At 41.9% G+C, this 11,920-nt stretch overlaps 1 protein-coding gene across 1 annotated transcript in view; it reads right to left on the bottom strand.

The window, feature by feature from the left end:
* Positions 1-5,731: 5,731 nt before the first annotated feature.
* LOC122530790 (protein kinase C, brain isozyme) overlaps positions 5,732-11,920 on the bottom strand; it is a 32,834-nt gene continuing 26,645 nt past the window's right edge. The window contains exons 5-13 of the mRNA XM_043658089.1: positions 11,603-11,731; positions 9,476-9,629; positions 9,144-9,372; positions 8,891-9,022; positions 7,643-7,908; positions 7,366-7,567; positions 6,206-6,394; positions 5,977-6,117; positions 5,732-5,895 (exon numbers count right to left, since the gene is read on the bottom strand). Of these exons, the coding sequence (XP_043514024.1) occupies positions 5,743-5,895; positions 5,977-6,117; positions 6,206-6,394; positions 7,366-7,567; positions 7,643-7,908; positions 8,891-9,022; positions 9,144-9,372; positions 9,476-9,629; positions 11,603-11,731 (1,595 nt within the window). The 3' untranslated portion in view covers positions 5,732-5,742. The remainder of the gene's footprint in view (positions 5,896-5,976; positions 6,118-6,205; positions 6,395-7,365; positions 7,568-7,642; positions 7,909-8,890; positions 9,023-9,143; positions 9,373-9,475; positions 9,630-11,602; positions 11,732-11,920) is intronic.

Genomic DNA, 11,920 nt, shown 5'->3' with positions numbered 1-11,920 from the left:
CTCTTCCCCCCCCCCCCCTCCCAATCCTCCTTTCCTTTTTGTCGTTTATGTTTATGTTTATGTTTACGCGTCAAAGTTGTACATAGTTTGTAAATGTAAACACGTGCGGACGCAACCTCAACCGCACCGACGTAACGGTCAACGTCTCGCGACGACGAGTCGCAAATATACCGGAGATAGTCCAAAGCCTTAGCCAATTTATATCGACTATAGCGTAGAAATATTCTGGCACGTATCAAGTATCAACGAAATAAATGAATTATATATTCGTAAATTATCTGGTATTTACTCGAGTTTATGTATGTATGCGTGTGTGTGTGTGTATGAAAAAATAAAAGAAACAACTTACCCCTGTCGAAATCGATGCTTCCTGACTGCCATCTCGATTCCTGTCGGCCGCAGTCGAATAGTTTTCGTGTGATAACACGTAACCACCATGTTTTTTGATCGGGACTCGTTTCGCAAACTTTGGAATTGCCGCGCAGCGCAATTCTCGAGCCTCGATTTGTCCAATTCACGTTCCTCGACGATCGTATCGCGTCGCGCGTTTCAAATCAATTTCACAGACCGGCACAATTGATCCAAACGCGTTTAGTCGACTCGAAGACGAACTGTCGTCTGACGACTTCGATTGACGCGACTCGCTCACGTGGCGAGAGTTCGAAAATGTATCCCGTCGGTCGGGAAAAAAATTTGATTTCAGGGAGAGAAAAAAAAGTAGACGTTGAGCTGGTTGAGTCACGGAGGTCGAACGAGCGAAACAAAACAACGATCGCGACGTCGAGTACACGGTTCCAGTGTGTGTGTTGAGCGAAATGTCAACAACGACGATGATTTCGATCGGCGAGTCGTTCGAACGTTCAAACGATTCGACTCCCGACGACGCTGCAACGACACAAGTGGCGTCTTCTCGCGGTCGGTAACTACTACCGGCAGAGCGCGCTACTGCGGCAGCCGCCATTGCCAGCTGCGCCATTACCAACCGCGCGGCAAATTCAAACGCGAACAAAATGCTTCGCGCGGCTGTCGCCAGTGTCGACACAGTGTCGGTGCACGTCATACGTACGAATAATCTTTCTCATGACACGATTCGAAACTTTTATTACGACATTATAAATGCACAAAACATTTTAAAAATATGTGTGTGTGTGTGTGTTTGTGTGTACGAGCGAACGTATGTGTGTGTGCGCGTGTGTGTGTTTAGTGTGTGTAAGTGTAGTGTTGTACGACGTGTATAATCGAGAGCAAAAGAACGGAATTACAACTTTGGAGAGTGATCGGAACTACGTGGATTACATTCGCTAAAACTTCGAACATCCCGATCTCGTCCTCTTCTTTTTTTTGTCATTGGTTACTAGTGCTGCTGTCGGTCTTTCGCGGGACAAACAGACACATTTGCAAACGTTTGTTGCTTTCGATTTTACGCGAGATTCACGAGTTCTCGAGGACAACGAGGATGAACAAAACGTGTCTGTTCGTCGTGCTGAGAAGACTGCGTAAACGACTGCCCCCTGTTCTCTACCCCTTACTTTTAATAAAACGCGCGAGTTTTTATTAAGAACAGCGGACAGAGTGCGGCCAGGGATAAAAGGGAAAAGATGGCAGAAGCAGAATCGAGGAGGAGAAAGTAAACTACCCCTAAACAGAGAGATAAAGAAAAATCGATAGATAGAGAGAGATCTTTTTTTTTTCCTTTTTCTCCTTTTTCTTTTTTTTTTTTTTTTTTTTAAGAAAAACCAAAAGAGGACAGAGAAGAACAAAAGAGACAAATCGGCACAACGACTCTGAATAATAATAATGATAATAATAATGATAATAGTAATGATAGTAATGATAGTAATAATAATAATAATAATACACCGCGTCGCTTCGCTGGAACGCCAGCGTCGAGCGAAGCTCGTTTAAGCTTAACTTACGCAACATAAGACGCAGTCAATAAACGACGAGAACGTGAGCATTTGCCAGATACTTTGCGTCGCGTCGCGTCGTACCGATTTGGAGAACGCTCGATTGCTAGACTCCTCGTTCCTCCAACGCAAAACACTGAAACAGCGTTTACGAAAGTTAGTCGTCGCCACGGGGGGAGGGGGGAGTGGGGAGGGGTGGGGGGAAAGAACTGTAACTGTGAAACGCTCCTTCTCGACGACGAGCAAGAGAAGGAAGAATCGCCATCGATCGTTTTTTACGGCCGATTTCTCTCGTCGAATTTCATTTCTATTTCTTTTCTTTTTTTTTTCTTTTTTTTCTTTTTTCCTTTTTTAGTACAAAAATAGATCCCGAGCGGAGATTACGCAGTCTCGTGCGTAGGGCAATTTATTCGAACCTCGTCGAGATTCCAATTCGATTCCAATTCCCGGTGAATTATATTTCGACCTTGGGCGAAAGAAGATCTGAATGATCGCTTACCCGGTGAGAAACGAAACGGCGAAAGGTGGAAAATTCGCGTTCCGAAAAGGCTTGTTTGTTGATTATCGAAATGATCGTTTATTGGAAGCTTACTACGCGAAGCAGTAAGGAAATCTGGGCGAGTGTGGATGCCACTGAAGCCCGGGCGAATTCGATCGAAATCGGCGATCCAACGATCGCAGCTGGAACGCGGACGAGATTACGTAAACATCCGCTCGACTCGCCGATAGAAGAACAAGATTGAGTCGCTCGCTGAATAAGGGGGGCGAGAACTACGTTACGAATAATTACGTTACTTATTGGAACACGCTTAATCAGACACGTTAACTGTTACGCCCGACATTTTTTTTTTTTTTTTCTCTCTTTCGAGAAAACTCGCGAACTCGTATCTTTTCGTTGTTCGGACGCGCGGACCGCCGTGATGAGGCAGCGCGAGTTACCAAGTTTCAACGTTTAGTTCCCAACGATCGCGCTGAATCCTCTTCCCTTTCGGAACGAATTTTTCCCCTCGATGTCAAAACGCGAGATAACGATAAACGGAAGAGTGGCCGATCCTTTGGAGTCGAGGAGAGAAAAGAAAAGATACGAGTTCTTGGTGACTACATCGCTCTCGAGAGGGTGAGCGTCGTCGTCCAAAGGTTATTGACGGCTTCGTGCTTCAACGCCGAAATTTGTGGTACAACCGAGCGGGGGGCGATTCTACGTCAGAGAATGAGAAAAAAATTTGGTACAACATTTTTTTTTATCTGGGGCCCGGTTTTCGAGGGAATCGATATTAAAGTTTGTTCGTTCTTTGAGTTTCCACGCAACGAATTGCCTTCGTTGTTGGAGGATGTACCCTTGGCTACTGTAAGGAGTATGATTTTCCAACATGACGGTGCACCGCCACGTCACGCGACGGAGGTTGAAAATTTTTTAAATCAAACGTAGTCGCGTTGGATCTACCGCGATCGTAAGGTACGTTGGCCACCCAAGGTCCCCGGACCTCGCGCCTCTAGATTTTCTTTTATGGGGGCATGTGAAAGAACAAGTTTATAAAGACAACATTTCAAACGTTCGCACGTTCGAAGCAAACGATTATGGAAAAATTCGAGAAATTGAACAACGACATTGGCTTACATTCTGTTCAGACATCGTCGATTCGTCGAGCAAACTTGTGTATGCAGCAACGAGGAGGACATTTTCAACGATACTTGTAACAGCGTACTGTGTTGTAGCGCTGCGATAGAAAGTAGTAACAAGGAATAAAAAAATTAATTATCAGTAGGGACACTTTGTACTGCTTTAATCACTCGATAAATAATGTTTGCAAACGCTGTCTCGGACGGAGACAACTACGCTGTAGAAGAACAGACAACTAAATCGTTCACAAAGATGAACAAACTTTAAAGTCGATGTTATACCAAATTTTTTTCTCATTCTTTGACGTGGAATCGCCCCGTCGCACCACCGTCACTTGAAACGATTATAAACCACCTTATACGCGAAACACGTGTAGAAAAAAAGGGCATGTCCGTTTTAGTCAACGAATCAGTCAACTCTGCACGTGTATACGTAAATGTGTACTCGTGTATGTACATGTACGTACATACATGCGTATGTATACACGTACGCACATACACATCTAGCTACAACAATTACGCGCATTTAATCGACAAGTAATGATTAATCCTACGATCGAGTGTCATCGGCGTGCTAGCCGACCGAGAAAGAGGAATCGAGGAGGAGACGGTTATCCACGATTCTCCGCGAACGGGCCACCCTCGTTCTCGTCCTCGATAACGCGAGCCGCAACAAGCTCGAAAATAGAAAAGGCTTATATCACTGGAGCGAGGATTTCAGGCACGAGAAGAGTTTTCACCAGGGAATACCGAAGCGATTGCCCTTTCTTTTGCGACTTCGAACCAGAGACCTGTGACCTCGAAATCGACAAACGAAAGGAAGCAAGACGGAGGCGAGACCTGCCTTGTTCATCCCCCCTCCCCGAGTTCACCGCTCCTAGAAACGGAAGAGTCGAGTAAGACCAGAGAGAGAGAGAGAGAAAGAGAACAAGAGCAAGCCCTCGCATCCGTCGTACGAGATTAGTTTTACTTCATCTTTTTAATCTTCTTACCGGTGTTGTACCGATCGTCGAGCACGTTCCTGCCAGCGGATGTTACAACGTAATGTGAATTCTCGTACGATTAGAGGAGACGTGCTCCGACAATCTCGATCAATAGTAGGAAACACAAGTACGAAGTAAGAAGAAGATCGTATCCGTAGAATATTTACTCGCGGTGCGCGCGTGCATACAATGTACATACAAATGCACCTCGCGCACCTCTGTACAAGTGTTCGTGTAAACGAGTGCAGAATATATATATGTATATGTATATATATATATATGTATGTATGTATGTATATATATACGAAAAAACGAGGATATAAATCGAATACATTATGCATCGTACCCGCTAGTAAGTAAGTTTCAATCCGTGATAAAACCGGTGCATGAGAACGTTCGAGCACACTATTTAGGTGTATACGTATACTTCGACTACTTCGAGTAAAGGATTCGCAAAGAGACTGACGAAAGACTGACGAAGAACGTCGAACGGAAACGCGGATGGAAATTCAATACGTAGTAACGAGTAATAACAATTTCGCATTATTCCGTATTATGTGTAAGATTACCTATAATAACAATAATCATGATAGTGACAATCAGAATATAATTTAATTCGTATCTGTTCAATACGTGTCGTTTGTCTGTGTGTGTGTTTGTGTGTTTGTTTGTTTGTTTGTTTGTTTGTCGTGTACGTGTGTATTTTGGAAGGCAACGATAGGACCATACCGAAGTAAAAACGATACAACGCAATATCGTGTTGGGGGTGAAGGGTGAAGGGACGACAGCCGTGTAATTAGGAAAAATATTCTCGATATTCTGAGGAGTAGAACGATGCCTCCTCAGCGAATGATTGTAGCTTATTTCTTTCGTTTTCTTCTAACGATCCCCCGATCGTCATTTTCTCGCGGCCAAACGAAAACACATCGCGATCCTTTGTTCCGGCGGGGTAAGGGGGGAGGGGATACGAATGAGACGAAGAGAGTTTCGGGTTGCTTTGGCAATCGATACAGGCCCTAACCCCACAGTGAGGGAAAAGAGGAAGGAAGGAAGGACAGACAGACAGACAGAGAGAGAGAGAGAGAGATAGAAAGAGAAAGAGATGACGAAGGTGAAAGCCCTGAGTAGCAAAGAGTCGAAAGATGAAGGTCAGAGGAAGAATGTGGGGGGAGGGGGGAAACGTACGACGAGAGAGATTAAAACCTAGCCAATGACTTAGACACTCTATCGACTTAAACGTGTTGCACGTATTCTGGATTGAGAAACGAGAAGCCCATAAACTCCGTTTGATCCAGGTTCATCATAAACAACTTGTCCGTGGGCGTCAGATCCGTCTTCTCCGAGGTGAACTGTTTGTCAAAGTTGCTCACGTCCTTGCGATGTTTCTACAAGAGCAGAACAGTTCACGAAATTATTGTTATTTCTTTACAGTTTCTCTTCAATTTGCTGTATACAAATACACTCACGATCTTTGGTTTGAACGGTGGTTGCACCTCTCGATTTTCAATCTTCTCCCAGTCGATCCGCCGAAAGAACGCGTGACTGCGGACGTCCTCCTCGCCGCGTAGCCCGCACCCGAGTCTCTTGACCGGGTTCTTGGTGAGAAACTGAAAAAAGGGCAGACGATTGATTCAATTTTTTGTGATTCAGAATCAGGAGAAGAAGCTGATCGTGGTGGCTGATCGCGGTTTTTACCGCTTTGCAAATCTCTCTGGCTTCCTTCGACAAGCTCTTTGGATAGCTGACGTTATGCTCGGTGATGGCGGCGAACAGCTCCTCTTCGTCCTCTCCGTCGAACGGCGGCTGACCGACCAACATTTCGTACAACAGCACGCCGTATGCCCACCAATCGACCGACTTGCCGTACGGCTGGTACAATATAATCTGCAACGAAATGAGGGGATGTGCATTTATCCGAATCATGGTAAATAAGCAACGAGACAGTCTTGTATCCTTACCACGCAGAATGGTACGTACAAGCATCCATCATCCATGCATACATAATCACGACAATTGATAAAGGTAACTACATGGCAGAAGATTAAGATTAGCAAATAAATAAGGACAGATTAAAAAAAAAAAAGACACAAGGCACAGCAGGTTTTTTTCCTTCCCCCCAGCAGGGCTTGTAATTTAACTGTAAACTTTTATAAATATACGTTGTTTAGTAAACTTTCACAGCTTCTAGATTATGTCTTTTGCCGTTTCAAATCAACTGTTGCATTAAAATTTTGATTCTCTTATAAAAAGTTCAATTGTAACAGTTATTTTGTGTTTGATCGAATAAACGTCCTGAAAGGAACGTTCGCTTCTTAACAGATATTTGAAGGTAGAATATAAAAGTTTCTACTCTTTTTCAGTTACTAATTAGCATTATTTAAGGAATTGAAAACAAGGACAAGTACAGATGAGTGTATATGGGATTTTTATGCAATTATATGATTCAAGGTTTCAACCTCAAACCTATGCAATAATACTTGATGGTAAATTTGTTTGAAAGAAATTTAACATTTTCCAAAGCAGAATAACTGTTTCTGTTCAACTAGAAGTTTTCTATCTATGCATATATATATATATATATAATGGAATATAAGTTTCAGTAAATATAAAACTGTTCTCCCAGAACAGAAAAACTTAAAAAGTAAGGAAATACCTGTTATATCAGAACTGAAATTGAAAATTTCAACAGTTTCATTCAAGCCCTGCTTACAGAGAAACAAATGAAACGTATAAATGCAGAAAAACAAACTACAGGATAACAAAGAAAAGAAAAAAAGAAACGGATGTATAGATACTGTATGTGTATCGCTCACACATTTCAGTACAACAGTGCGTATACGAGCGATAACACCAACCTCCGGGGCGATGTAATCAGGTGTTCCGCAAAACGTTTTGGTGGTCTTGTCACCGGTGATGCCTTCCTTGCACATTCCAAAGTCCGCGATCTTGATGTGGCCGTCCTGATCGAGCAGAACGTTGTCCAGCTTTAGATCTCGGTAGACGATGCCACGGCCGTGAAGGTAGAAGAGACCGATCGCTATTTCGGAAGCGTAGAATCTAGAAAAGACGACAAGGTACAGTGCTCGGTTGTCGGTGAAAATACGACGTTCCCATTGAGTATAATATACTTACACTGCCACCGGTTCTTTGAACTTGCCGCACTGCTGTATCTGATACATCAAATCGCCACCGTTTACGTACTCCATCACAAAGTAGAGTCGATCCATGGTTTGGAAGCAGGAGTGCAGCTGCACCAAAAACGGCGGCTTGCTCGACAATGCCAAAACGCGTTTCTCCACCATGGTGCATTCCACGTCGTCGTCCTGTATTATGATGTCCTTCTTCAGGATCTTGATGGCGTAGAGCTCGTCGGTACCTTTCCTCTCCGCCAGCATCACCTTCAATACCATTACCATTAGGAACTGTGAACGACGTGTGCATCGTTTTATCATTGCGCAACTGTACAGGGTGGGCCCGAATTCGTGCAGGCGGTGGATTCTACGTCAAAGAATGAGAAAAAAATTTGGTATAACATCGACTTTAAAGTTTGTTCATCTTTGTGAACGATTTAGTTGTCTGTTCTTCTACAGCGTAGTTGTCTCCGTCCGAGGCAGCGTTTGCAAACATTATTTATCGAGTGATTAAAGCAGTACAAAGTGTCCCTACTGATAATTAATTTTTTTATTCCTTGTTACTACTTTCTATCGCAGCGCTACAACACAGTACGCTGTTACAAGTATCGTTGAAAATGTCCTCCTCGTTGCTGCATACACAAGTTTGCTCGACGAATCGACGACGTCTGAACAGAATGTAAGCCAATGTCGTTGTTCAATTTCTCGAATTTTTCCATAATCGTTTGCTTCGAACGTGCGAACGTTTGAAATGTTGTCTTTATAAACTTGTTCTTTCACATGCCGCCATAAAAGAAAATCTAGAGGCGCGAGGTCCGGGGACCTTGGGTGGCCAACGTGCCTTACCATCGCGGTAGATCCAACGCGAATACGTTTGATTTAAAAAATTTTCAACCTCCGTCGCGTGACGCGGCGGTGCACCGTCATGTTGGAAAATCATACTCCTTGCAGTAGCCAAGGGTACACCCTCTAACAACGAAGGCAATTCGTTGCGTGGAAACTCAAAGAATGAACAAACTTTAGTGTCGATTTTCTCGAAAACCGAATGTTGTACCAAATTTTTTTCTTATTCTCTGACGTAGAACCGGTTGTACTATGAATTCCGGCCCACTCTGTATATGTGTATATACGTTAGGGGTAGCGGAAAGTAATGCCATGGAAGACAATCGCAACATAATGTAAAAAACCATTTCCTCGTTACTTTCCGTTATCCTCAATGCATACACGTGTGCATATACGGACGACTGACTTTGCCGAAGCTGCCTTTGCCGAGCACCATCAGGAAGTTGAAATCGCTGGCTCTTATCAAGTCGCTCTTGCCCATGTTGTGCGGCACCTCCTTGTCCTGAGTGGCGGTGGTTTTTCTCGTCACCGAGGTCTTCTACGAGAAGAACGAATGAAGCTGCTAGATGCTAGATGGTTTTATTCGTCGTCGGTGTTTTGTTCGTGGAGGAAAGAAAGAAAGAAAAAAAGAGAGAGATAGAAAGAGAGAGAAAACGCACTCGCACTTTCATCTTCAACTCGGCAAGATCCACACCCTCCTCCGGCACAGGTACGTTGTAAAATTCTCCTTCCTCCTGCGTGAGGAGCTTGAACCAGCCGGTGGCCGGCGCTTTGATGAGCTCCGATATACCGAACGACAGGGAGCCCATGAAGTCGTTCCTCGACGTTCGATCCCAATCCCAGACCTCGATCAACAGTCGCCTGTCTTTGTCCTCGGGTTTCAGGTCGCTGAAAAAAAAAGAAAAGTCAAAGGTCAAAGATACTGCACGACGTGAAAAAAATCGCTGCCGTTTTTTTTTTTTCTTTTTTTTTTTTTATCGCTACCACTTACAAAATGATTGTCTCGTTCCACTCGGGGTTCAGCGACGACTTGATTGTCTTCGTTTTCTTCTTCACGTTGTCCGAATCCGGGATCAACTTCAGCTTCACGTACGGATCCGACAAGCCGTTTGGATCCATCGGAATCAGATTTCGTCCCTGTTTCACTGTAATCCACAGCGGGAGCTTGACTTTTTAGCGCGATTACGTGCCGCCAAACGTGGCGGCGGGGGGGGGGGGAGGAGAGAGCATCTCTACGGCTTAGCACTCGGTTTTTTGCGCCTTTCGACCTTCCCACCGCCCCCTCGTGGTCGTCCCACACGAGCAACGAAGGATGCAACGAGGAGAGGTTCTTTTCCTCGTTTTACGATAATCAACGATCGTTTAATATATATCCCGGCCTTGAGACGAAAGAAGCTGAATTTCACCGGTAATAATCGTCTAATAATAAAGACGTTGCGTTCGTCGCGTCGCGTCGCGTCGCCTAACGGCCCTCCGGGGCCCTATATCTCGCCTCTCGTGCCACCAGAGAGCCAGTTTCGTTTGACGAAAGCGTCGATAAATCGATCTCAAGGATATTTTTAATGGCAATTATCGCGGGAAAGTGTGTGAAAAAGACTGCCTAAGTACCTACATACGTAGGTACACCTAAGTAATTCAATTTTACTTTAATACGGTTTCAATGTGTAATGTAATCTCCCGTCTCTCTGACAAATTCTTTCTATTCCCCTTTTTTTGCAAAATTTTAAGGCGAAAGCAGACAGGTCTTTCAGATTTTAAATCGTCGCGACAAGGCTGAGATCGTTGTTCTTAAGTTCCTCGAAATAGGTAAAATTTATTTCGTATCTTTTGTATCAGGGTTAATTAATTTGTTTTAATAACATAATTATCTCGAAAGTAAATGATCTAAATATATATATATATATTTATAATATTTATATTTATATTAAATTATAATATAATGTTAATGAATAACATATTAATATTAATAATAATATAATATTTATATTAAATATGTATATATATATATATATTTAATTTATAATTAATTTATTTTAATAATTTAATTATCTCGAAAGTAACTGATCTCAATGTATATATATATGTATTTATAATATTTATATTTATATTAAATTATAATATAATATTAATAATAATAATATAATATTCATATTAAATATATATATATTTAATTTATTTTAATAATTGAATTATCTCGAAAGTGTGTGTGTGTGTGTATATATATATTTAGATCATTTACTTTCGAGATAATTAAATTATTAAAATAAATAAATTAATCCTGATACAAAAGATACAAAATAAATTTTACTTATTCCAAAAAATTTAAGAACGGTAATATATACATATATATATATATATATATATTATTTTTTTGTGAAATAAAATAAATAAATACATATTTAGAAATTAGATGTTTGTCGTATTTATTTATATCTAGTTTTTTTTAAATAAATTTGATTTATATATAATAAACCAAATGGTATTGTAATAAATGGTATTGGGTTCCAACGCAACTAATGGCGCCCATATAGAGATGTATTAAATAAGGCAAGAAAAAACTTAGATATATACGTCTCATTTTGTAATAATTCCTGCTTGTCTGCCTTTTGATTTGCCTTTGTAATAAATTTTTGAAATTGTAAAGAGACTTTATGGAAACCCGTACACGCGCACGCGCACACGTTCCGCGATTCCGCTTGGAAATAACTTTCATTTCGCTCAGGTAGGCTATAATTATAACATCGAAAACATGCCGCCCGCGCCGTCGGCTTTGCAGATCCCTTCGTCCCTTCCTTTGTTTGTTTTCTTCGTGGCAGGTAGGCAGGTATTTTTACGCGGATGTAGACATCACCACTCTGACTCTATTTTTTTTTTTTTTTCTAACAATACAAAATATAAACTGTAAAAGTTTTTAATTTAATTTACGTTGCTTATACGTAATTTATGTCGATAAAAGCACTACGGAAGAAAGATTTTGTCCAGCAAAAAAGAAATTCGATAATTTCTAGAGTGTGCCGTCTTTTTGCAATGGACGAAGAAAAGTGAAAGAGCGGGCAAAGTCGAGAGCTAAATCCGTAGTAGGTTCACAGGTGTTAAATCAAACAGTTGACGGACGTACCTTCGACGGTGAGCTTGCTTCCGGAGCACGAGATGTGCAAGTTTATACGACCACGTCTCTCGGTGTGATCGCATCCGCAAAGATTCGGCACGCTCTCCTCGCATCTCTTGTGAACGTTCATGTCGCATGCTACGTCATCAGATCATGATCGATTATCAATCGTTGCCCGACACTTGCTGGCACGTTGCAGCCAAGACCGGTAATCTCGATTTTTCTTTCTTTCTCTTTCTCTTTTCTTTTCATTCTTTTTTTTCTTTTTTTTTATCTTTTCTTTTTCCTTTTCTTTTTTTCTTTTTTTTTTTCTTTTTTTTTTTTTTG

Source organism: Frieseomelitta varia, unplaced genomic scaffold (assembly GCF_011392965.1).
Source record: "Frieseomelitta varia isolate USP_RPSP 00005682 unplaced genomic scaffold, Fvar_1.2 scaffold_353, whole genome shotgun sequence".
Taxonomy (NCBI): Eukaryota; Metazoa; Arthropoda; class Insecta; order Hymenoptera; family Apidae; genus Frieseomelitta; species Frieseomelitta varia.
Note: the sequence above shows the minus strand (reverse complement) of the source record. Positions and strands in the feature narration are given on the sequence as shown.